This window comes from Phlebotomus argentipes, unplaced genomic scaffold (genome assembly GCF_947086385.1).
Source record: "Phlebotomus argentipes unplaced genomic scaffold, Phlebotomus argentipes genome assembly scaffold_18, whole genome shotgun sequence".
NCBI lineage: Eukaryota > Metazoa > Arthropoda > Insecta > Diptera > Psychodidae > Phlebotomus > Phlebotomus argentipes.
This window is the reverse complement of record NW_026776177.1, coordinates 2986552-3007500: the sequence shown is the minus strand read 5'-3', so window position 1 is coordinate 3007500 and position 20949 is coordinate 2986552. Positions and strand designations below refer to the sequence as shown.

The window sequence follows — 20949 nt, the reverse complement described above, 5'->3', positions numbered from 1 at the left end:
TTTTCTGTTGATTGTGTTTCTCGCGTGAACGGTGGTGGGACAGAATTATGCGCAGATTGCAGTGAATTGTGGGTGCAATTGCGGGTCTGCAGCCGGCATGCGAAGGCGGTGCGTCAGTCGGGCGATGCTGTGAGTGGGAAATTTCGTACCTCCAGCAAATTTCCCCACGACACGAGACGACCATAAAGCGCATCTGGCAACCCTCGTGAGCGATTTCCATTGAATGACAGCTTCACGTCGAGACGCGCGGTGTTGTGGGAAAATAATCGCAAAAATTACCACCTACAGTGGCCGAGTGCGGGCGCAAAAGGACACCAATCGTGTAGTGCACGCGCTGGTGTGTCGATTGAGCGTACTTCCGGGGTGCTCACCTGTGGCGAGAGCTGGGAAAAATGTGTGATAAAGTGGTGAACTTCGACGGCTGATAATCGATCTCAATTTCATCGCTGGCTCCGGTTGACAAAAAAACACATCGGCATTCGGGGCTCGAGAGTGGCGAAAAGGCAGGCGGCGCTTCTGTTTTCCACCACCGTTTTCATCTCGTGCGATCGCGGAAGCCGCGCGGCGCCCCCGCGAGACAGCGTCGGCCGCGGAGCCCCCCGGTTTTTCGGCAAGAGTTTTGTGCGGCGACAGGGGGAGCGCGCGCCCCCCGCCCCACACACACGCTCCCGAGAGGAAAATCTCCGTGGGCGAGAGAGCGAGCGAGGAGCTGGAATTTATTGACCCCGCCGCAAACGCAGGTAATTGGAAGCAACACAGAGAGCAACTTCTCAGTCCAGCGATTGTAATTATTTGGTGTCTCTTTCGTGGTGGTTGAGACAATCGCACGCACACAGCGCGCGCGAGTGGGAAAAATTCCCTCCCAGCCAATTGTCCCAGTGGAGAAGACGAGGCCACGAATTGCCTTCCCTCCGCGGCGTGGCTCTTTTTCGGCGGCCCTGGATGACCCGCTTGGGAAGTTGCACTCGCGGTGCGCCTCCTCTCCTTCATGGATAATAATAGATCGCGACATAAGGCAATATAATTAGATTTGTGGGCCTCTTTCCTTATCATCATCTCCGCTGGCTGGCTTGGTTTGTGAAAAACCACTCTCTGTGGGACACACGAGTCTCTTCGGGACTCATTCGCAAATCACCACCAAAAATTCCACACTCGAAATGACACACAATCGCTGGGAAAATCAATTGAGCTTTCGCGCCGCCAGGATTCCCACGACAGCCACCCACAAATGCTCCCGCGGAATCCAATCCTCCCGCGCTGGGGTCAAAGGTGAAGAGGATTATCCTCTAGATTCACGCCAATGCCGCACAATTGTCCTCGTGCTGATCAATGAAAATGAGGTGAAGGTCGTTCGCCTTCGGACATTCACGCAAGGATCAAATCCAATTGTCGCGTTTACTCCCTTTAGTCCACATTCCAATCAAGCGCCTGGCGAAGACAAAGAATGGTGTTCAATAATAATAAGGTGACTAAAGCCAGAATCTAAGCTCAAGTCATGCTAAATTTCGCGGTTATCTAATCAATTTTATGTTCTCTGATTAGAGAGAGAGAGAGAAAAAGGGCTGTTAATGATCTCCAAATCGGACGGAATCTTCCATTTAGAGGCGAGTGAATGTCTGAAGGATTTTGATTATCAATTAAATGCTTAATCATTTGGCTTTATCATTTTTCCGGGAAAAGCGATTTATTATGCCCAGATTTTTTGCAAAAATTCACTTGAATAACTTCTCTGGAGACGTATTTATAATGCAATGATGATAATGTGTGAAAAGCTTGAGCTGAAGACACTGAAGAGAGTCTCGCAGTTCATCTTGCGAGAGAGCCGAAGAGTCACCAAAATGGTTTATTGCAAGTGTGTGTTGAGCTTGGAAGTACCCGCCAATGATCTCTTTCTTCGTGGTGGCAATTCAGAAAAATCCACGGCGATTCTACCTTTCAAAATGCGTTCAAATGCTGACGGTTTCGGGTCCCCTCCGCCCTCCCTTCCTTCGGCCAGGCGGCTGAAGAGAGAGAGACGGAGAAAGATGTGGAGAAGAAGAGAGGAGAGAAAGAAGAGTTACCCATCATCTGGCACTCTATTTTGTTCCGCTTCGTGTCTCTGTATTTCCAACAAAATCGTGTATATATACATATCGGTTTTTTTTCTTCTTCTTCGACATCTTCTGCCGCTTCCTCCCAAAATGTACAAGAAGAAGAAGAAGAAGAAGTGTCGAGGCAGAAATTTTCTTTCGATATAAGCAATTTCTGTATTTACACACTCGCCAATTCAGGGGAGAGAAAAAAAGAAAAGAAATTACATGCGAGACTCGCGAGCGCGCGAGAGAGAAGAAAAGTGAAGAAGTCTCGTCCCCATTTTCATTGTTAACTTCTTTCACAATAAACCACACTTTTAAATACCAAGCTCATGCACAATTTTTTCCGACCTGCAACATATTCACCGCTTCTTTCCCACTCTTGCGGAGAGTCTTCTAATAATTGCTGAATTCTTGATTCAGCGCAAGATGAAGAGAATGCTTTTCTGACCATTTTCCAACTGCAATTTGTGGATTTGAGAGATGAAATTGAAAGTACGAAATTCCATTAAAAGTGTTTAATTTTTCACATTGAAGATTGCATCGCAAAATTGCTGACAATTCTCCAAATTCTCGATAAATCAACTGTGGCTTTTTTTGGGTGATATGCAAATATTATTAAATATTTTATGCTCGTCATTATGAATTTAGTTGTAATTCAAATGAGGAAGGAAGTTAGAGAGAGAGAAAAAGTTGTGGTATAAATTTGGATAGTAAAGCATTGTTTTAGCAAGAATTGCACCGTTATTTGAGAACATAAAATAGAGCTCAATGATTGATGTGTTACAGAGAAGGAGAAAAAAATGAAATTTCATGTAAGACTAACGTTGATGATCGTCTTTATAAATATTCAAAAAAAAAATCTTGCGTTATGAGATGCGTTTTGTGGGGGGGAAATTTTGGGCAGTAATAAAAATATCGCTGTCTTTATTTTATTGTTAGTATGATTTGAAACTTGCACAGAATTCAGCGAGCCAAAAAAGCAGCTAATTTAGCTGAAAATTGTTAAGGTGACTGAGTAAAAAAGGAGGAAAAACAAAAGCGTTACAAACACAGCAATTTTAAGCAAAATATTGAGCCGATTTTTTGTTTAATTAGCTAAATTTTCATCAATTTTCTAAATATCGTGTATTTTCCTGTTGTTTTTGATGAATATTTTGCTAAATTTATGGCTTCTTTCTGATCAAAACTTAGCAAGAAAACAGGAAATCTAATTTCTATGAAGGAAAAGCCCTGAAGCATGCAAATCTCTCAAATTTGAGGTGATTTTAAAAGCGCTATTTATAAAATTCACTTGAGTGTTGTTATCACGAAGTATATTATTGAAATGGCATGCTGCGACATCTATGCACTTTAATGCGCATCAGTACTTTGACTGGTCGCTGCTACGTTCGCTAGTGTATCAACCGAATTTCCAAGTTTTTAGCGAAAGAAAGCCAAACAATTAGCTTTTTAATGCTTAACGTTGAGATCTTGGCATTTTGTGCTCGCTGAGTATTTTCTTCAGAACATTGAAAATAGAATACTTGAATAATGACTCCGGAAAACACTGTTAATATGTTCAAATTTGGGAGTATTTCTGCTTTCTTGTGCAATAAATTTGCCGGACTTTGATTTATCTGGTCGATGGCAATGTTCTCATTGGTATTTCTCTGAACGTGATTAGAAGAGGTGATGAAATTTGGTCTAAGAATTTCATTAAGCCATAAAAGCGGAAGTGGCGAAGAGAGTTGAAAAAGATTTCTTACCAATAATTCAGTTGAAGCACTTTTGCCAATGATTGCAATCGTTCACCTTTTCGGACGACTCAAGAGGTCTCTTGAGGGGCTTTTTTTATCATTGCTATCAAAGTGGACACTTTGTTGTAATATCTTATGGCGAATCGAGTTCATTTGTGCGCGTTTGTCTTTGTTTGGGGAACTTAATTTATGTGAAATTTTGTGGTTTTTGCAATCAAAGGCGAGTCTCTTCCTGGGCGGTGGTTTGGATGCACGCGAAAGTGCATCTCTGGCTCTGCGTGTGATATGACGGGAATGTTATGTGATTCTGGACCTTTGTTGGGGCTGTGCTGGTGGATTCACGCTAAACTCAAACCGCCTGTGTTGGGGGTTGCTTTTTTGGGGGGTGAAGTGGGGAGAGGAAGAGAGAGGTTATAATATATGTATGTACATCTCTCCGTTGAATTACATAGCGAGGATGTATCGCGAAAACATTGGTGCTGGTGGCATTTTTCTGTTTCGAGCTCCACCAGCGCCGCCACCCCTTTTCCGAGGGTGGATTTCTCATGTATTTGCTTGCTCCGGGGGTGGCGGTGTTGTGTTGCTGCCTGATGCTGCTGTTGCCATGGGTTTGGGTTGTCCGGAGTGTGGAGTGTGTATCGACAACCGTGGGTGGCGGTGGGCTTTTCGGCTGGGCTGGGCTGGGTCGGGTTGGTGAGGGGGTGGCGGAGGTGTGAGTGGGTGAAAGACAGAGTGAGAGAGAGTGAATTCAGAAACATTCAAACGAAGAGGACGCGAAGAGACAGAGAAACGAGTTTTCTGCTATACAGATTGGGTGGGTTTGAGGGTGGGAAACCAGCAATTTCCTCATTCTCTCTCTCACCCACCCCACCCCCCGAAAGGCCCACCCACCGTGGCGGTTTCGTTGTCTCACTCACTCGGGGTTGTGCTGGTTTGGGCGCTCAATCGCCACAAATTTCACTTGATGCTCTGTGAGTGAGTGAATGAGTGTGTGTGCTGGAATAAATCAAGCCGCTCACACCCGCTCTGGCCCACGCACAAAATTCAAAAACCCCACCGGGACGCTGAGCCCACACACCCTCTCCCACACACACCCAGAGTCGTGAGCCTGTCCCAAGTGAAGCCGCTTGAAAATGTTCTCAATAACATATTCAGCGATGCATCGCATTTCGACGACTGCGTACAACATCCGTTTTATAATAAAGCCCTCCCCACCCCTCCCAGGCCACCCCACGCCACACATCTCCTCATCTCTCTGCCCACTCTGTCTCTCTGTCGCTCTCTCGAACATCACCATCCCTCCGACTGCCGCCCAGATGCCACCCGCCGGCCCCAAAGCGCCCGGTCGCCCGCGCGCGCTGTACGTGTGTTTTTGGCGCTGTGTATGTGCCTTCTATCTGCTTCACCGGGGTATCATCTCCACGGCGAGAGAGCGAGAAGGGACTCGTGGGTGGCGGGCTGAGTCTGGCCGTGGGGGTTGGGGTGGGTGATCGCCTCCATCACACGTACAAACAGAGAGAAATTGCGAAATACACAGTCATACTGGATGCGATGCCGCCAAAAATACACAAGGCTCAGGAAGGTTTCGGGGAATGTGCACTCACGAAACAGTGGCCAGAAGGATGGGGATGTTTCACCCCCACCCCATCAGCCAAACTGGGTGAGTCTGTGGCCCACTGCTGCCCACAGAGCAAGCACAGATGACGAGAGAGAGCGGAGAAAAAGTTAGATCATGATAGAAACTGGCGCATTGTGCATTGAAACTTCCGTGGGAAAGGTGAAATGTTTCGCTAAAAGTTTCATGGTGAAGTGAAATTTCAGATTAATGGTGTAGAATTAGTTCTAATTAGTGGATAACAATTAGATTTGTCGATGTATAATCGAAGTGAGTAAGCGAAAGGCGTTCTAAATCTTTTTAACACCAGAATCTTTCATTTCTTGACACAAAATGTGAAGTAAGAGAAGCTTGAACAGAAGCTTTTCTTGATTTTCCTCTGGAACACGGCCTGTTTAGAAATTTTCGAAAGGAATTTTAGGCATTTCAAGTCTTTAAGACAATTTCTTACATTCAATAGGAATTGAAAGTCTAATTTTACAAATTGTTGTAAAGAATTTTAAGGCATATTTGTTAATATTTATGCAGAAAATTCTTTAAAAAAATTTAAACATCCATAAAAGCGCTATTTATTGAATGTCTGATAAATTATTAGACAAACCGTGATAAACTTTAACAAATCCTTATCTTTGAAATCTAAAATTTCACTGGGTGAAATTTCATGAAAAGTTGAAACTTATCTTCTATATGGCAAATATTGGTTAGAAATTTCCTCACAGAATTTTTTATTTAATTTTTTTGTAGGGTGTAAAAAATACAGTCCAGCGCGAAACTTCTGACAACGTAACGTGTGTGACTGTGTTTGTGTGTGTGTGTGGAAATGGGGAAAATGCACTTTAATTTTGCGGACGAGATGGAGGGAAAAAAGTGTGGGTGGGCTAAAAAATAAATACACAACGTTGGTCAGGAAAAATGGGGAAAACTTTCCACCATTCGGGGGAGTGTGTTTTGGAAAGGGAAGCTCGCAATTTTTATTCTGTATTGCGAGGAGAAGGCTTAACAGACAAATTGTAATGGACGTGTAAAAAAATCTCTGAGACAGAAATAATAATAATAATAGTTGAAAGAATAATCTTTATCTATCAGATAAGCTGAGTGAGGAGAGAGATGTTGAAAGAGCGCGCATTATTAGTTTATTTCAAATGAAAATGTTGTCTTGTAATTTATTCATCGTGATTGGAAATATGTTGAAAATGGTTTATTGACATTTTTGGTCAAAGTGATTATCAATTGTGGGGAATTACATGTAAAATTGAATTTAATAAAAAGGTAATTGATGTTAATTTGCCAGAGAGAGAGAGGAATATGTGGAGTTGTGAAAAGTGTTGGGAAATGTCGGGAAGGCGCATTAAAATGCAATTTATTGTGATGTTAAACGCAATCCCAAATTCTCAATATATAATAAAATATACGTTGAAAGGTATGAAGAAATGGTTTTTCTCTGTGTGTTTGCCACAAAAGTGGGGGGGAGAAAAAGGGAAAATATTTCGTATTACATAAACACTATTATGGAAATTCAATGGAATTGGAAAAGGGTATTTGGATGGCCCTTGATATTGGATGACTTTTAGGTGTAACTCTGAGCACGCAAATCCGATCAAAATTGCACAATTTTCATCGTAATTAGAAAGCGAGTGATTTTCCTTTTAGAACAATTCAACATTTTGTGTGTTTGGCGCGCAATGTGAGCGTCATTTGCGAATGAGGGTTTTGGATTATCACAAAAGTGCAAATAATTAAATTAATGGCGAAGGAATTGCTGATGACGTGAAATTTGAATGTTTGATGGTGCTAAATTGGCATTTAGGTGCTAATTTTTCTGCTGATTTGGGGAGAAATATGAGAAATACACCAGTAATAATATCAGTGAGAGAAGAAGAGGTTAAATGGATATTGTTTCTTAAATACTAGCGGGATTTTCTTACCATTTCAATGGAGATCTGTTTGTTGGTCTTTTGACCATGAGAAGAAGAAGAGGTACAGAGGAGGAAGAAGATGAAGAGCAGTAGTTCTAATGAGTAGTATTTATGAAAGATAGCTTGTGTGAGTGATACAATTAATTCGCCATTAATTGCTGATGTTTATTTTTCTCTTTCAGATGACACACTGCGGTTAATGCGAGAGGAGTAAGAGATTATTAAGGAGTGAAGAGACAAAGACAGTGAAGTGGACAAAAAGAACAAGACGATAATCGCGTTGAGGAGGGAAAATTGAATAATCCAATTAATAATTGAGTTTGATAGTGAATGTGAACAGGGGGAAAAGCGATCGAAGAGTGGTTTGTTTGGGGCGCTTTTTGGACAACTTGCAATACGCGGTGTTTGTTTTTTTTCCTTGGCGTTTTCGGTAGTGATTCTCTCTCTCGCTCTCTGTGGTTGTTGTTGTTGGATTGTGCCAGAGCCAGAGAGAGGCGCAGTGTTTTGTGTGTTTAGATGGAGAAAATGGAGGTCGACGACGTGGTCGATTTGAGCATTGCATCGGGCCGTGACGCGTCGCTGACGATAACTCAGTCCACGGCACGTGATTTGCGCGCTTTGACACAGAATTCGGGATTGACTATAACACCAGCACCGCCGCCGCCGCCAGTCATCCCTGGCATTTCGGTGGGTGTCAGTTCTGGTGGTGGCGCTCCTGGGAACAATAGCAGTGGAACAGCATTCGCCACCTCGGCTTCGTCCTCCGTGGCTCCGGATAATGGTGAAGCTTCTCTCTCTCTATTTGTTATCTCACTGTGCAGAGAGACACATAATATATGTGTGCTGCTCGATAGTGTCATGTGGGTGATTGCGAGGGGTTTCAAATGCACCTAATTGCTGCTCCTCTCTTCTTGTTTTGAAGTGTGTCGCCGTTGAGGATCGATCGCATTGGTTGGATTATTCTATATGAGTTTGTGTATTGATCACACAAATTCTATCATATTCTAAACAAGGCAACAATAATAATCATTATCTCTCCCTGTTAAATGTAAAAGATTACAGCAATAATTGACTATTGATCCTCTTCAATTGCTCACTAAATTATATTCACAATTGATGAAAAATAACTCATAAAAAGACTCTTAAACATTCTTTTTATTTGCCATATCAACACGCCAAAGTAAGTCATAAAAATGCTTATGCAAAAATTGAGGAGTAATAAATCAAATGTTTGTATTCTAAGCAATGATTTTATGATGATTTTTTCTTTCTTAAATGTTAATATAATCAACAGTGGAATGAGAGGAATTGTTGAACGGGGGGCCAAAAGAGTGCATATAATGGCTAATGATGGAGTAAAAATGGGTGTAAATTTCGGTTGTATTACAGCAATAAAAAAAGAAGAGAATAAGTCGGTATTTTATTGGTGCTCGCGGTGTAAAGTAGGCCAATACATGAAACTCTAATGATCTTCTTTTGCAACCGAATGCGAGCTGATAGGTGAGCAAGGGAGGGAGAATGAGTTGTGGAGATCGCACGCAAATAGCTTTTTTCCTCCACTTGAATGCCTATTGATGAGAGCGACACGGAGTGGAGTTGCTGCTGTTGGGTGCATTTGACCCCCCGTTGTGGTTGAATTTTGTGTGAATTGACAAGAAAGGATGTGGGGCAGATGGGCTTGAGGGGTTGGCAGGGGGTGTGAGAGAATGGAAGAGCTTATAGAATGACAATATGTGAATATGTATGGAGTGCACTAATAAAGCCTCTTCCTCTTTTCCATGCCCACCCACACGCCACGTTCAAAACTGCACCATTCCATCCACCCATCGACTCTGCTCTCACCCTGGGAAAATGGGGGTGGGTGTGCAGCAGCAGCAGCAGCAGTGGTTGGGCACGATGCAAATCGAACGAGACGTGTTCTGCGTCCCCGCACGGAGCCCCGCTCATATGCCGAGAGTCCGGACATCGTGCTGCTGCCGGCTAAAATAAATGGTCGTCAACAGAATGGGAATATCGATTCGGAGACAGATGACGATGATGATGATGAGGAAATGCCACCCATTTATCCGATAAAGGAGCTCACGGCGGCCGAACTGTGGGAGAGAGAGCGCGGCCTGAGGAAGCTGAGGGAGGAGTTGCGTAATGAGGAGACAAAGCTGGTGCTCCTCAAGAAGTTGAAACAATCACAGCAGATGATGAAGGAGAATTTGATTGTGACACCGACAAATCTACCAAATGCAAACAATCCACTTGCAGCCATTCCGGCGGCACTCACAAAGGGCACACTCAGCGTCACAACCACCACGGCCATCCCATTGCCGGCGCACAACAAGAATCGCTCAGCTATTCTCAGGTGAGTTTTTGCGGTGCCATTGATGACCACAGACGCTGACCAGCACGTGTGTGTTTGCTTCCTTTTCCTTTTGCAGAGGACAACCGACTCCAGGGAGAACCACTTCGGTTCTGCCACCGCCGCGGACTGCGGCGCTCCCGGGCGGAGCCACCCTGACGCCCGGACCGCCGCACCGCTCGTCGCTGGGACACGCGAGAACCAATTCGAATCTCACGATAACTCCATCGGTGACAATTACACCCACGAGTGCACCGCCGGCAGGATCAAAGCCACGCAATGTGAGTTGTAATGTATTCTCCGATTCACTATATGTATGCATACTTTCAGATAAATTCTCCTGGTTTCTCTCTCGCACAAGAGAGGCTAAAAAGCCCGTATTATTATCCATGGTTTTTACGCGCACGAATAGACTGAATTTTGGATGTGGTTTTGCATTTTTCGAAGACACACACACACAAAATTAATTTTCACGTGTAATTTTACTTGTTGGGTAACAAAACATGCACACTTTATTTACCAAATGAGAGTTTTTGGTGATTAATATCAATAAGAAAACTGCAGCTTTAGAAGGGATCAATTGAAGATAACAAAGTGTTGTGATAATTTTTGGAGGCTTTCCATATTTGCACATGAGATTAAGTGAAGAAGACTATTGTTTGCTTTTCCATTGATATATTTATTGACATGTTTTCAGCACAATTAAAGTAAACTAATATCTCAGGGTGGTTGTGAAATATTCGCGAATTTTTCACATAACTTTCACACCATTTAGTGGTTTTTCTTTGCTTTTTTCCTAAGACAAAACAGCTTGAATTGATTCCTAAATCATCTCGAGTTCTGAATCGATTCCCAGTCAAACAAGGGAGTGTTAAACTTTAAATATGTAAAAGAATAACATTTGAAATGAAGAAGGAAATATATTTAAATATTTATTTTTCTTTTTAAATTATATAACTTGAATAAAAAATCAAGAATTATTATTTTCTAAGTAAATTTGCAAAATAATAACAAAGAAATTGAATATTTTTGACAAAATTTTTAAATAAATCTAGTAATATTTTAATATTTTTAGAAAATTTAATAAATATTTAAATTTGAATAAGTCACAAGCCGGATTTGAAGACCTAAAATCAAGAGGAAATATAATCGGAAATTCAACATGCCTTTAAAGTTAATTTGCTGCCCTCTGGCGGCAATATGTGGAGAAAATAATCAAGTATATAAATATTTCATGGTATAATTCATATAAATATTAAATAATCACAAAGTTTTTGGTCTGAAATCGTCAGGGTTTTAAGAGATTCCACAATGTGTAAGAGAAGAAAATCGTAAACTTTTCCAAAAAATTAAAATTCAAGTTTATAATTGGTAAATTCGTGACAAAAAAGGAATTTACTGCAAAAATTATTCGTAATCATGCTTGAAAATTAAAGCCACAATTGCAGATTGATCCATTTTTGCAAGATGTTCCGCAGTTTCCGATCTGTTGCTCTGTTTTTTCTACACATTCAAGTGATACAAAGCAAAGGCGTGTGTTAAACAAATATAACACATTTTTAACATTTCTCGTGTGACTGAGAATTGCTCCATTTATTGAATATTCTCTGCAACAAATCACCTTTTATTCATGTGTGTTTGTGTGTGCGCAAAAGAATTACTGAGTATAAATAGAAAGTGTGTTAAATTTGATATTGATCGGTACGCAAAAATATTGAATTCTGTAACATTAGGCGTGATGCAATATGTTGAGAAGTAGTCAGAAAAGTTAACCCGTAAATTTAGATGTAATGTTAATGAAAACTAACAAAAATGCGCAAGCAGCTCACTGTTTCGGATAATTCGAAGGTGCCAACGGGCAGTATCAGCAGTTCAGTGTCCATTACACCTGCACCGTCTTTACCTTCTAATTCAGGAGACCAGGTAGCAAAGGTTTCGGTTCGTTTTTATTATTACTTCTTCTTCTACGCTTTTTTTCCCACCTTCTGTCTCACTTTATATTTTGGTGAATTTTATGTTCTCTAAATTGATAATATTTTATTTCCCCTTCAATCAAAAAAAAAATTGATGATTTTCTGCGCAATATTTTGGTTTTTATCCTAACAGCTTTGAAAAAAAAAGAAAGAGATTTGGTTTTTACTACAAACATTTTATTTGACACTTTGGACGCCTGAGGAATGCAATGGCTTAAGATGTGTTTCTCTTCTCACTCGTGTGCATTTCAGAGTGATCGATCGACGCCGCGCGATGACGGACAGACGCCAGCACAGAGGCAAGCAGCGGCCAAATTGGCACTGCGGAAACAACTGGAGAAAACACTCCTTCAGGTGAGTGTTTAACATCCAGAGAAAACGTGCTTCAATGCTCTGTGGTGTGCTTGTGTGACGACGAAACACATTGATTAACAAATTGCATTTGGCGTTTTGCAGATTCCACCGCCAAAACCGCCGCCGCCAGAAATGCACTTCATCCCAAATCCGAGCAATACTGAGTTCGTGTACTTGCTCGGACTGGAGCATGTTGTGGACTATCTGACCAAGGACAAGAAGGGTCCGATGACATCGCAACCCTTTCGCTGTGCACAGTGCAAAATCGATTTCACACCTGTTTGGAAATGGGAGAAACAGGGTAAAAGAGGAAATGATGCTACTTTTGTCAAAGACATTTCAGGTTTATTCATTTTCATTAAGAAACATTTTTATATGGTATTTGATAGAAATTTGTTGCCTTTGCTTTCCTTTTATTTCCTTCCATTCCCCGTTGAAATATTGCTTATTTCGCTCCTTATTTTTTTGCTTTTGTAGATTTTATTAGGTTTTTGAAGGCAAGTTTTGAGTGAAGCTCAAAAATTGCACATTTTGCACTTTTGTTCGCTAATCACCGTCCTTAAATCATTTTTATCATTAATTGCGAGATGTGAATTGGACAGATAAACAGAAAGAGGGTGAATATCGAGGGGTGAAAAGTCGATTTTTTCATAGTTTACGTCTTATGCAGTTTTGAAAAGCTTTTTATTTGTTCTTCTTTTGCAAAAATTTGGGGAAAAATAGTAAAAAATGTATGAAATTTTCATGTTTTGCGACGAAATCTATGAAAAAACACCGTCTTAAATAATTTAGGATTTTCAAAATTTATCTTAAAATCATCTTAGATCTTGAATAAATATTTCTCATATCTTTTAATTCTTTGTAATGTTTGAAAAGGAGATTTTTTGATACTTTTTAGATAAAATCGACTCGAAGACTAATAAAAATCAACTTTGGAAAGTAATATTGTCAATTTTTCCAGTAAAATCAACTGAAATATTCACAAAATAATTCTTACAGAGCAATATTAGCACTTTAACGAACGATTAGAAGGTGTTTTGAGGGGTTTTGAAGTGAATTAGGCAAACTTCGCTGCGATATTAAGGCTCGTTTTCAATTTGTCCAGCTCACTTCTCATTAGATTTTCTATCAATTGCTTTGGAACTCTAATTGACGGCACAAAGTGGTTCTAATGTCCCCAAAATTCGATCTTCTTGGCTTCACTCTTGCAGCTGGAAAGGATCCAAAAGTCATCTGTGAGCAGTGTGTCACGACAAATGTGAAGAAGGCGCTGAAGGCGGAGCACACGAATCGCCTGAAGACGGCGTTCGTGAAGGCGCTGCAGCAGGAGCAGGAGATTGAGCAGCGTCTCTCCACGCAGAGCAGTCCGTCACCTGTTGAGACGCACGCGGCCAGTGTTGTGAATTCTGTGGCGCCGCCGCCACCACCACCGCCGGGTCCGGTGCCGAGCAAATCGCAGACTCCGACGCCGTCAGCGACGCCCACGCCTCGACCCACTCCGACACCCCCAAGTCAGCCGACGCCGCCGCCGGCAAGTTCAAGGTATGCCGAAAGCCACCCGCTTTTCAGGCCTCTCAACAAGTTTCGAGAGAGTGGCTCAATTAATTAGTTGAGCGCGAGAGTGATTTTCACGATGGGAAAGTGTTGCCAAGAGTCGCTTTTCTTCTTTTTCTTTGCAGTCGATCCTCCAGACATGACTCTCAATCGTCGAGTGCATCGCAATTCGACAAATTTCCAGCCGCCCAGCTTGGTGCTTTCAGTAATCTTGCCAATTTGAGTAGTTTAGGAAATCTGGGTAATCTGGGAAATTTGGGCAATCTCGGAAATCTGGGCAACCTTGGAAATCTCGCAAATCTTGGCAATTTGGCCAACACACCAACGGCGGCAGCGATGCAAGCTCTTCAGCAGCAGATCTTCAGAAGTGAGTGTTTTTTTTTCTGCATCATCGATGAGAGATGGCGAGTTGTTAATGTGTATTTTGTATTCTCCTGTGTAGGTTTGCAACAAGGACTCGCGGCGGGAAATATTCCAAGCCACATGATGCAGTTTACACCCTTCCTGTACTCCTATCAATTCTTAATGGCACAAGCGGCTCAAGCAGCAGGTAAGAGATTGTGCATCACAAGTACAAACACTGTGTTGCAAGCAGTGTGTGAAGAAGTGGTGGAATTTATTGTGAAATTCTTGAGAAAGATGAATCACTTTGAGCATAGAAAGATATATCAAGATGGTTTTAATCTGATTACACGGTTGAAATTATGGGAAATTTTACAGTTTGTCATTCACTGAAAGCAAAAAGGGATTGAAGAGTTGATATTATTTTTAATAGCATCCGAAGAAATAGCAAAAGAGTCGTTGCAATTTTATTTTCTCGTCATTTTAAATAAGCTGTCAAAGTTAAGGATTTGTAAAATTGCGAAAATTCAAGTGAATCCGAGGAAATAGGCAGTAATTTATGTTTTAAAGTTGATTTGTACAAATTGATTGGGTTTTTCGAGTCATTTCTGCACATTTCAATGCACGAGATTGAGGTTATGTGTTCCTGAACGTTCTTTGACATTTTCCAGGGAAATTGATTGCTTTGCCAAAGGATTTAGAAGCAACTATTTGATTTTATGCATTCTTTCTGTCTTAACATACAATGTCATAGCAAATATACATCCTTCCCGGACATTCCGGTCAGCAGAATCCTTCAAATATCCCGTTTTAAATAAATTAAATGTCAGAAACAGTCGCAGATTAAAGTGTTTTGTCACTGGGATTCACTATTTTGTCCTGTTGAACTCATTATTCGCGTTGGAAAAGTTGAAAATTGTGATTTACTTGCACTGAAGAATATTTTCTTACTTCAAATTGGTGGAAAATGGCTAAAAACCGGGTGAAATTGAAATATTCTGCCTCAAAAACAGTCTCAAATGGCAAATTTTACACAAAGGACTTTTTGACAGCTGAAATTCGTATTAAATAAACTCCCAACTTTTCCTTGTAACGCATTCTTGTTCGTATTTCATTCGTGCTTTACATTGATAGTTGCTGAAGAGTCATCAATAAAAGCTATGAATAGTTTAAGGCATTTAAAGTTGCAACGACTCGTCAATTGCTTGCGCATTGGGAGGAAGATTGATTTCTAACGGCGCTCTTTTCGCGTTTGCTTTGCAGCTGCTGGCAAGAACGCCAGTTTGGCGGACATCCAGAGAGCTGCCGACTTGAGGCAATTCTTCATGGACATGAACTCACCTCAGCCGCCTGGCCCGAGCAACAATCGCCAGAACAACTGGAAGACATAAGCAAGTGAGCGCGCTGTGTTGATATGTTGATCAAGTGAGAGAAGATTTGTCTTAGGATTCTTTCTTTCCTATTAATTAGTTCTCGATTTTTAAGTAATGGTTTCGTTAGACACTTTCCCTTCTTCGTTTTGTTTAAATTAAAGAAAGAGAGAGAAGAAAACTGTGCGCCAGAGAAGAGATTCTCTTGGTGTTTTGCTCGGAAGAATGAAAGCAAAGTGCTTTTTTTTGGACTTTTTACATGTTCTCGTGCGCAAAAATTTTTGTTATTGGAGAAGTTTTGAGAAGAAAAGCTCATTTCTTTGAAATCCTTTTTTGTAAAATATTGTCGTAATGAGAGAAGTGAAAGAATATATTGAGAAATGAGAGAATCATGTGAAAATATGAGTATTTATATGCCCAATTCTTTTGGGAGGAGAGAAAAAGGAAAAGGAGGTGAAAATGAAGATATAAAATACAATGGAAGATGGGAACACAAAATTACATTTTTGCACAGTAGATTTTTCCTATAATTTCCCCCTTTTTTTAAAATTAGTTTGTCATAATTTATGGTATTATTTTTGTTTAAGGATTACAACAAAAAAAATGTGTTGCGAATGCGAAACGATTGAGAGACATTGAAGAAAAAAGAAAACTTTCAAGTTCTGTTTTAGTTGCTCTTTGTTTTTGTGTTAAAACCTTTCTTTCGCGTGAAACCGGATGATAAAATATTTGTAGATGAAAAACTTGTGATAACGATGAAACAAATGCAGCAAATTTTGATTTTTTTTTTAAATGGTTGTTCCAAGAAATTCCTTTCAAATAACGCTAAACTTTGTACACATTTTTGGGGTTGAAGCCAGAAAGAGAGAGAGAAAGACGGAGAAAGTGAAGTAGATTTAATAGAGGAAACCTAAAGAGAAGCTACAAGAAAAATGGGTGAGAAAAATAGATAAAAGAAAATTGTGTATGATAGGAAAATAAACTGATAAAGAGTAAAATAGACATTTTGTAGACATAGTCACGTCAATTATATTGAAAATTCGATGATAGAAAACACAGAGAGAAATAATTTCAGTGCATTTTTATTTGGAACTGCATTCTTTTGTCGTTTTCGTTTATTATTTTTCTTTAATTGGAATTTTGCAGATTAAAATTGATTTTGAAGACAACAAGAACAAAAAAAAAAGGGTAAAGAAAATTATTAGCAAAAAAAAGTTCACGTGAAAAAAAAATTTAACCGAAAACACCGATAAAACTAAATTTAACATGGAATTGAGTGTCTTTGTTAACAAATTTATAAAGAAAAAAAAAACAAGTGAAAATTAAGAGAGAGGGTAAAAAAAGGCGAAAAAAATACACTTAATATATTAGATAAAAATGACACCTTTTTTTTGGCAACAAAAAAGAGTAAGAGAATTAGAGATAAATCCGCGTAAGTGAACATGAACCACTGTAAATATTGATGGTTAGTTTTTAAGGCAATTTTATCGGTATAAATGAGTGAAAGAAAGAGAGGAAAAAGTGAAAAATCTCCATCGAAAAGTTTTTTAAAGCTGTAAATACTACAATCTTTTTTGTATTTTGACTGAAAAGAATATTTAGAAGCATTCAAAGCAATTTCAATAAGGCAAGAAAAATAGAAAGAAAGAAAGAGAAATTATAGCAAATCACGAAAAGAAGAGAAGAGAAGAGAGAAAAGAAAGGAGTTGAAGAAGAAATCTATAATGAAAAATTATCACCGCTCTTTTGTCATAAAGATGGATTTTAAGGTATAAAAGTAAGGACAGTATAAAATAATCAATTAAAAAGGAAAATTAATATTTAAGGCTAGAGTGAATTGAATGCGTGCGTGATCTTTTCTTTTTTGTAATGAGAGATAAAAAAAAATCACTGAGATGAAAAATCACACTGAAAATTCCTACTATGTAAATTTCAGCATGAAAATGAACTTAACATTTTCACAGACTTTGTCTTCTTGCAAGAGACAGAAACTAATATAATAAAATGTGGAGAGAAAATAGTTTAAGAAGTGAACTAAAACACAGACACACAAAAATTTATAGGTGTATGTTTCCGGTTTTCCTTCCACTTTTGTGTGCTATTTTCATTCATCAAAGAAAGAAATAATAAATTTGTAGTTGATTGAAATCGTCTGGTATTTTTTTGCTGGGTTTTTGGCTCACTTTAAGTTCTCAAGTGAAATTCTGCCACCTGAGAAATGCCATTTGTTCACCCCGAGGGGGAGATAATGTGCCTTAAATCCACCCTAAAAAAAGAACTTGAAGTTTTTAGACTGTTTCCACATTGATTTCCCAATTATAATGAATTTTTAAAGTCTCCATTCAATATTTCTACAAGAATCCATTTTAAAACCCTTTTTGGACATCTTTTTCGACCATAACCTATAAATAAAACCAAGAAATTTAAAATAAACCCAATTTGGAAGTTTTCTAGTTCACAAAATCATGTATTATAATTTACTAATGAACTGAAAAATGTTGAAATATTTCTAAATTAACATTTTCCAAGTGCAAATGACTGTATTTGAGGTTATGTTCGAGTTTCAAAGGACAATTGTCCAGAAAAGCAATGTATATTGCATGAAAATGCCTTATTTTGCCAATGACTAGCAGTTTTGGCGATTTTTGCTTAAGAATTAATGTGCTTGAATTCAAAATATTCACTAAATCCGTCCTTGATTCATTACATAACCTAGAAAAGATTTTTTTGATTGATTCTGCGTAATAATCGAAGGAAATCCAAAGAATTTGGATAATTTGTCAACATAAGAAGCTTTTAGGAAAGGATTCGCTTCTCAAAACTCCCGCTGAGCTGTGAACCACTTCTGATTGTATTATCTCCCCCTTGGTTCGCCCCTCATCAGAGGCTTTTGAAGTTGCGTAAAACCAGCGTGTTTCACGCAACTTAACTTGGGAATGGAACTGAAAAAACCCTCTGAAAGCTCTTATCGCCTTCGGAGAATCTCTCGGGACTTCAGAGACAATCAAAGACGCGCAGTTGTTGACGAGATTCGCGAGCAAAACAATGTCTAGAGTTGCTGTGATTCTGTTTGTTCTCTGTGCTCTGCTGCCTCTGTTCAGCGGCCTTCCGCTGGAGAATCCCACGGACAGCTCAGAACCTCTGGGGAAATCCCACCTCAATCCGGAACACAGACGTCCGCAGGCGCTGCATCTGAACGGAATCTCAGACCACGAGAAGAATCAACACGTTGAGTATCACAAGAATCGCTTCCGGGACGAGCGGAAGCGATTGCGCGAGAAGAGGCAGTTTGACTTCATGCTCTCGGCCGACCATGAGGAGAACGTGGGCACGGATTTGTCAGCGGAAGTGGCCACGAATCTGTGGAAGAATGACGACGCCTCGACGCGCCTGGACGGCTCGGCGTCGTACAATCGACACTTTGGCGTCCACGGAAATCCCACGGGTAATGCTCGCTATGGGGCGAAGATCACATTCCACCACAATTTCTAGTTCCTCTTCTCGCTTCTCCGCAGATCAGGATTTCTCGCTCAAACTCAAACTGTGGTTCTTGTAGTTGAATAAAGATGCCTTCGGAATAATTCTCACCCTGTGTGATGATCTCTCGACCTCCGGATCGTGATAAGAGTAAATTTCGCGCCAAATATCTATCAATATATATTCTCCCAAGGATCCATCTACACGTCACACGTGATCTACTGGCCCTGCTTGATCTGCGCCGGCGGCCAATCCCACTGATTGGCAGGTGCTTTGGTGGCCAGCGTCTCCCAGGGCTTCCAGCCGAGCATCTTGCGCGCCAGAATCAACTCATTCTCCGCCTGCACGATCAACTCCTCCACCTGACCGCACCCAATCCGGGACTCTATAGCCTTCACGTCGGCTGTCTGCAGGTGGGAAAAGGAAATTAGCGAACCACAGACAGGAAAGCGCGTCCGGAAGGGAAACTCACAGTTGACACGATTGTCGCTCTCTCCTGCACGACTTTCTCCGTGTATTTCCTGTACGCCGCATCCTGGGGCATCTTCTGCAGCGCCCTGAGGATCTTGCTGTACAGCACACCGAGGGTGTGATGAGGATTCGCAGAGACAGCCAATCCAGTCAATCCTGTCGTCTACAATTACATAATATTGAGGTTAACTCTGCGGATTTTCCCATTTCACGCACAAAACTCACCAATTTCAGTGCCCCTGACATCTTCACACACCCCCAAAGGATTCACACTTGAGATAATATACTGAAATAGCAAGAAAACACTGATTTTCTAGGGTGAAAACACAATTTTTCCTGTGAATTTACCCAAAAGAAACAACAATCCTCCCGACGGCTGCGTATATCTGCGCGCAGCCTTTTTCCAATTTGACAACTGGAAGAGCAGCTGATTGGCCGGTGGAAAAAATTACCGATTGAAGATTTGCATTGTACACTGTGTGAAAAATGCTGAAATTTTGGGTTTTTCCGCGCATTTGCAGAACTATTTTCACTGAAGGTCAGTACAGAAATCATCTTTGCTCTCTGCCGAAGGCAAATGTGTCGGGAAACTGGAGAATCATTCAGCACAGGAGCTTTTCCAGTGTGCGAACCAGATATATAACTCCTTGGCAATGGTTCTTATTGGTGAGTATTTTGGCGAAATACTCTTGAAAATGAGTGAAATAATTACTCTCTGTATTCCAAAGGTCATCCCTGCTTCCACCTTCAGCCTGGGTTGCTGGCAAGTGCAGCGGAAGAAGTGGAAAGAAGGTCTGATAGCGGAATTGGGTGAGAAAACTCAACTGCCGGCAATTGAGCTGCCTGAAAAGTAGGTTTTCAAGCAGGATTTTCAAGAGATTGAGATTGTTATTATCCTGTTTCCTTCGCTTGCTTGTAGTCTGGATGAACTGGAGAATCTGGAGTATCGTTCGGTGATTGTCCGAGGGCATTTTCTGCACGACAGGGAAATCTTCATGGGTCCGCGGAGTCTTATTCAGCACGGCGACGGAACCACCAAGTCGAGCGTGTTCTCCAAGCAGGGAAACACCAGTGGTTATCTCGTGGTGACTCCGCTGAAGCTCGAGGGGAGAGAGTAAGCAGACAAATTGCTTGATTTGAGATCATTTCTGAGCGTTTTTTGCCTTCTTTCAGGGAAATCATCCTCGTGAATCGCGGCTGGGTGCCGAAGAATCGCATGAAAGCCTCATCCAGAGCCGAAGGACAAGTCTCAGAAGCAGTGGAATTGGTGGGAATTGTGAGATTAGGCGAAGCACGGCCACAATTCACGCCGGAGAGCAAAGGAAAGCACTTCTTGTACCGTGATTTGGCCAAAATGTGCGCAATCACGGGCGCAAGTCCGTATTTTCTGGACGCTGTGGAATCCTCATCCCTCCCTGGAGGTCCAATCGGTGGCCAGACGCGTGTCACCATGAGAAATGAGCATCTCTCGTACATTATCACGTGGTTTGGCCTGTCAGGCGGCACGGCATTTATGTGGTATCGACAGATCTTCAGGAGAAAGGCTTTCTAGAGTCTCTCTTTTCCGCATTTATGGCCTTTATTGGATGCACGTAAGTTACAATATTTGAGAAAATATATGTAGTCTCTCGCTTAAATGCAAATTATTACTAAATATCCACTTTATGCTGAGAATTATAGACTATTCAGCTTAAAATTATACATTGTAAAATATTG

The 20949-nt window shown here is 40.8% G+C and overlaps 4 protein-coding genes across 13 annotated transcripts; 3 read left to right on the top strand and 1 right to left on the bottom strand.

Moving 5' to 3' along the window:
- Positions 1 to 204: 204 nt before the first annotated feature.
- On the top strand, positions 205 to 17325 carry LOC132259488 (transcriptional repressor p66-beta). 9 transcript variants are annotated; one of them, XM_059757142.1, is made up of 11 exons: positions 205 to 740; positions 7525 to 8123; positions 9218 to 9695; positions 9772 to 9973; positions 11517 to 11624; positions 11918 to 12019; positions 12122 to 12362; positions 13231 to 13561; positions 13699 to 13940; positions 14016 to 14123; positions 15179 to 17325. In XM_059757142.1, exons 2-11 carry the CDS (start codon positions 7859 to 7861, stop codon positions 15304 to 15306), a joined length of 2205 nt encoding a protein of 734 aa, XP_059613125.1. In that variant the 5' UTR covers positions 205 to 740; positions 7525 to 7858; the 3' UTR covers positions 15307 to 17325. The 9 variants fall into 9 exon arrangements, with proteins under 9 accessions (XP_059613125.1, XP_059613124.1, XP_059613129.1 ...); XM_059757141.1 differs by having other exon boundaries at positions 9215 to 9695; XM_059757146.1 differs by having other exon boundaries at positions 9212 to 9695; positions 11541 to 11615.
- Positions 17326 to 18148: 823 nt separating this feature from the next.
- LOC132259684 (uncharacterized) lies at positions 18149 to 18866 on the top strand. Of its 2 annotated transcripts, none has more exons than XM_059757416.1 (2): positions 18149 to 18730; positions 18778 to 18866. In XM_059757416.1, exons 1-2 carry the CDS (start codon positions 18331 to 18333, stop codon positions 18843 to 18845), a joined length of 468 nt encoding a protein of 155 aa, XP_059613399.1. In that variant the 5' UTR covers positions 18149 to 18330; the 3' UTR covers positions 18846 to 18866. The 2 variants fall into 2 exon arrangements, with proteins under 2 accessions (XP_059613399.1, XP_059613400.1); XM_059757417.1 differs by having other exon boundaries at positions 18274 to 18730; positions 18801 to 18866.
- Positions 18867 to 18929: 63 nt separating this feature from the next.
- On the bottom strand, positions 18930 to 19669 carry LOC132259685 (NADH dehydrogenase [ubiquinone] 1 alpha subcomplex subunit 5). Its single transcript, XM_059757418.1, has 4 exons — positions 19582 to 19669; positions 19459 to 19519; positions 19235 to 19396; positions 18930 to 19169 (listed from the first exon to the last, which is right to left on the bottom strand). Exons 2-4 carry the CDS (start codon positions 19477 to 19479, stop codon positions 18981 to 18983), a joined length of 372 nt encoding a protein of 123 aa, XP_059613401.1. The 5' UTR covers positions 19480 to 19519; positions 19582 to 19669; the 3' UTR covers positions 18930 to 18980.
- On the top strand, positions 19670 to 20794 carry LOC132259683 (SURF1-like protein). The gene is made up of 4 exons (XM_059757415.1): positions 19670 to 19899; positions 19962 to 20083; positions 20153 to 20347; positions 20407 to 20794. Exons 1-4 carry the CDS (start codon positions 19720 to 19722, stop codon positions 20783 to 20785), a joined length of 876 nt encoding a protein of 291 aa, XP_059613398.1. The 5' UTR covers positions 19670 to 19719; the 3' UTR covers positions 20786 to 20794.
- The last annotated feature ends 155 nt before the right edge of the window (positions 20795 to 20949 follow it).

What these genes read in the sequence shown, in the direction of transcription:
- LOC132259488 (XM_059757140.1), top strand. Translation starts at nt 7,859, where the DNA reads ATGGAGAAAATGGAGGTCGACGACGTGGTCGATTTGAGCATTGCATCG. An exon ending in CAGGAGACCAGGTAGCAAAG is followed by an intron (nt 11,625 to 11,917) that starts GTTTCGGTTCGT and finishes TGTGCATTTCAG; the next exon opens with AGTGATCGATCGACGCCGCG. An exon ending in TGGAGAAAACACTCCTTCAG is followed by an intron (nt 12,020 to 12,121) that starts GTGAGTGTTTAA and finishes GGCGTTTTGCAG; the next exon opens with ATTCCACCGCCAAAACCGCC.
- LOC132259684 (XM_059757416.1), top strand. Translation starts at nt 18,331, where the DNA reads ATGTCTAGAGTTGCTGTGATTCTGTTTGTTCTCTGTGCTCTGCTGCCT. An exon ending in CGTCCACGGAAATCCCACGG is followed by an intron (nt 18,731 to 18,777) that starts GTAATGCTCGCT and finishes CACAATTTCTAG; the next exon opens with TTCCTCTTCTCGCTTCTCCG.
- LOC132259685 (XM_059757418.1), bottom strand. Translation starts at nt 19,479, where the DNA reads ATGTCAGGGGCACTGAAATTG. An exon ending in TGTCAGGGGCACTGAAATTG is followed by an intron (nt 19,397 to 19,458) that starts GTGAGTTTTGTG and finishes ATGTAATTGTAG; the next exon opens with ACGACAGGATTGACTGGATT. An exon ending in GAGCGACAATCGTGTCAACT is followed by an intron (nt 19,170 to 19,234) that starts GTGAGTTTCCCT and finishes TCCCACCTGCAG; the next exon opens with ACAGCCGACGTGAAGGCTAT.
- LOC132259683 (XM_059757415.1), top strand. Translation starts at nt 19,720, where the DNA reads ATGCTGAAATTTTGGGTTTTTCCGCGCATTTGCAGAACTATTTTCACT. An exon ending in GCAATTGAGCTGCCTGAAAA is followed by an intron (nt 20,084 to 20,152) that starts GTAGGTTTTCAA and finishes GCTTGCTTGTAG; the next exon opens with TCTGGATGAACTGGAGAATC. An exon ending in CTGAAGCTCGAGGGGAGAGA is followed by an intron (nt 20,348 to 20,406) that starts GTAAGCAGACAA and finishes GCCTTCTTTCAG; the next exon opens with GGAAATCATCCTCGTGAATC.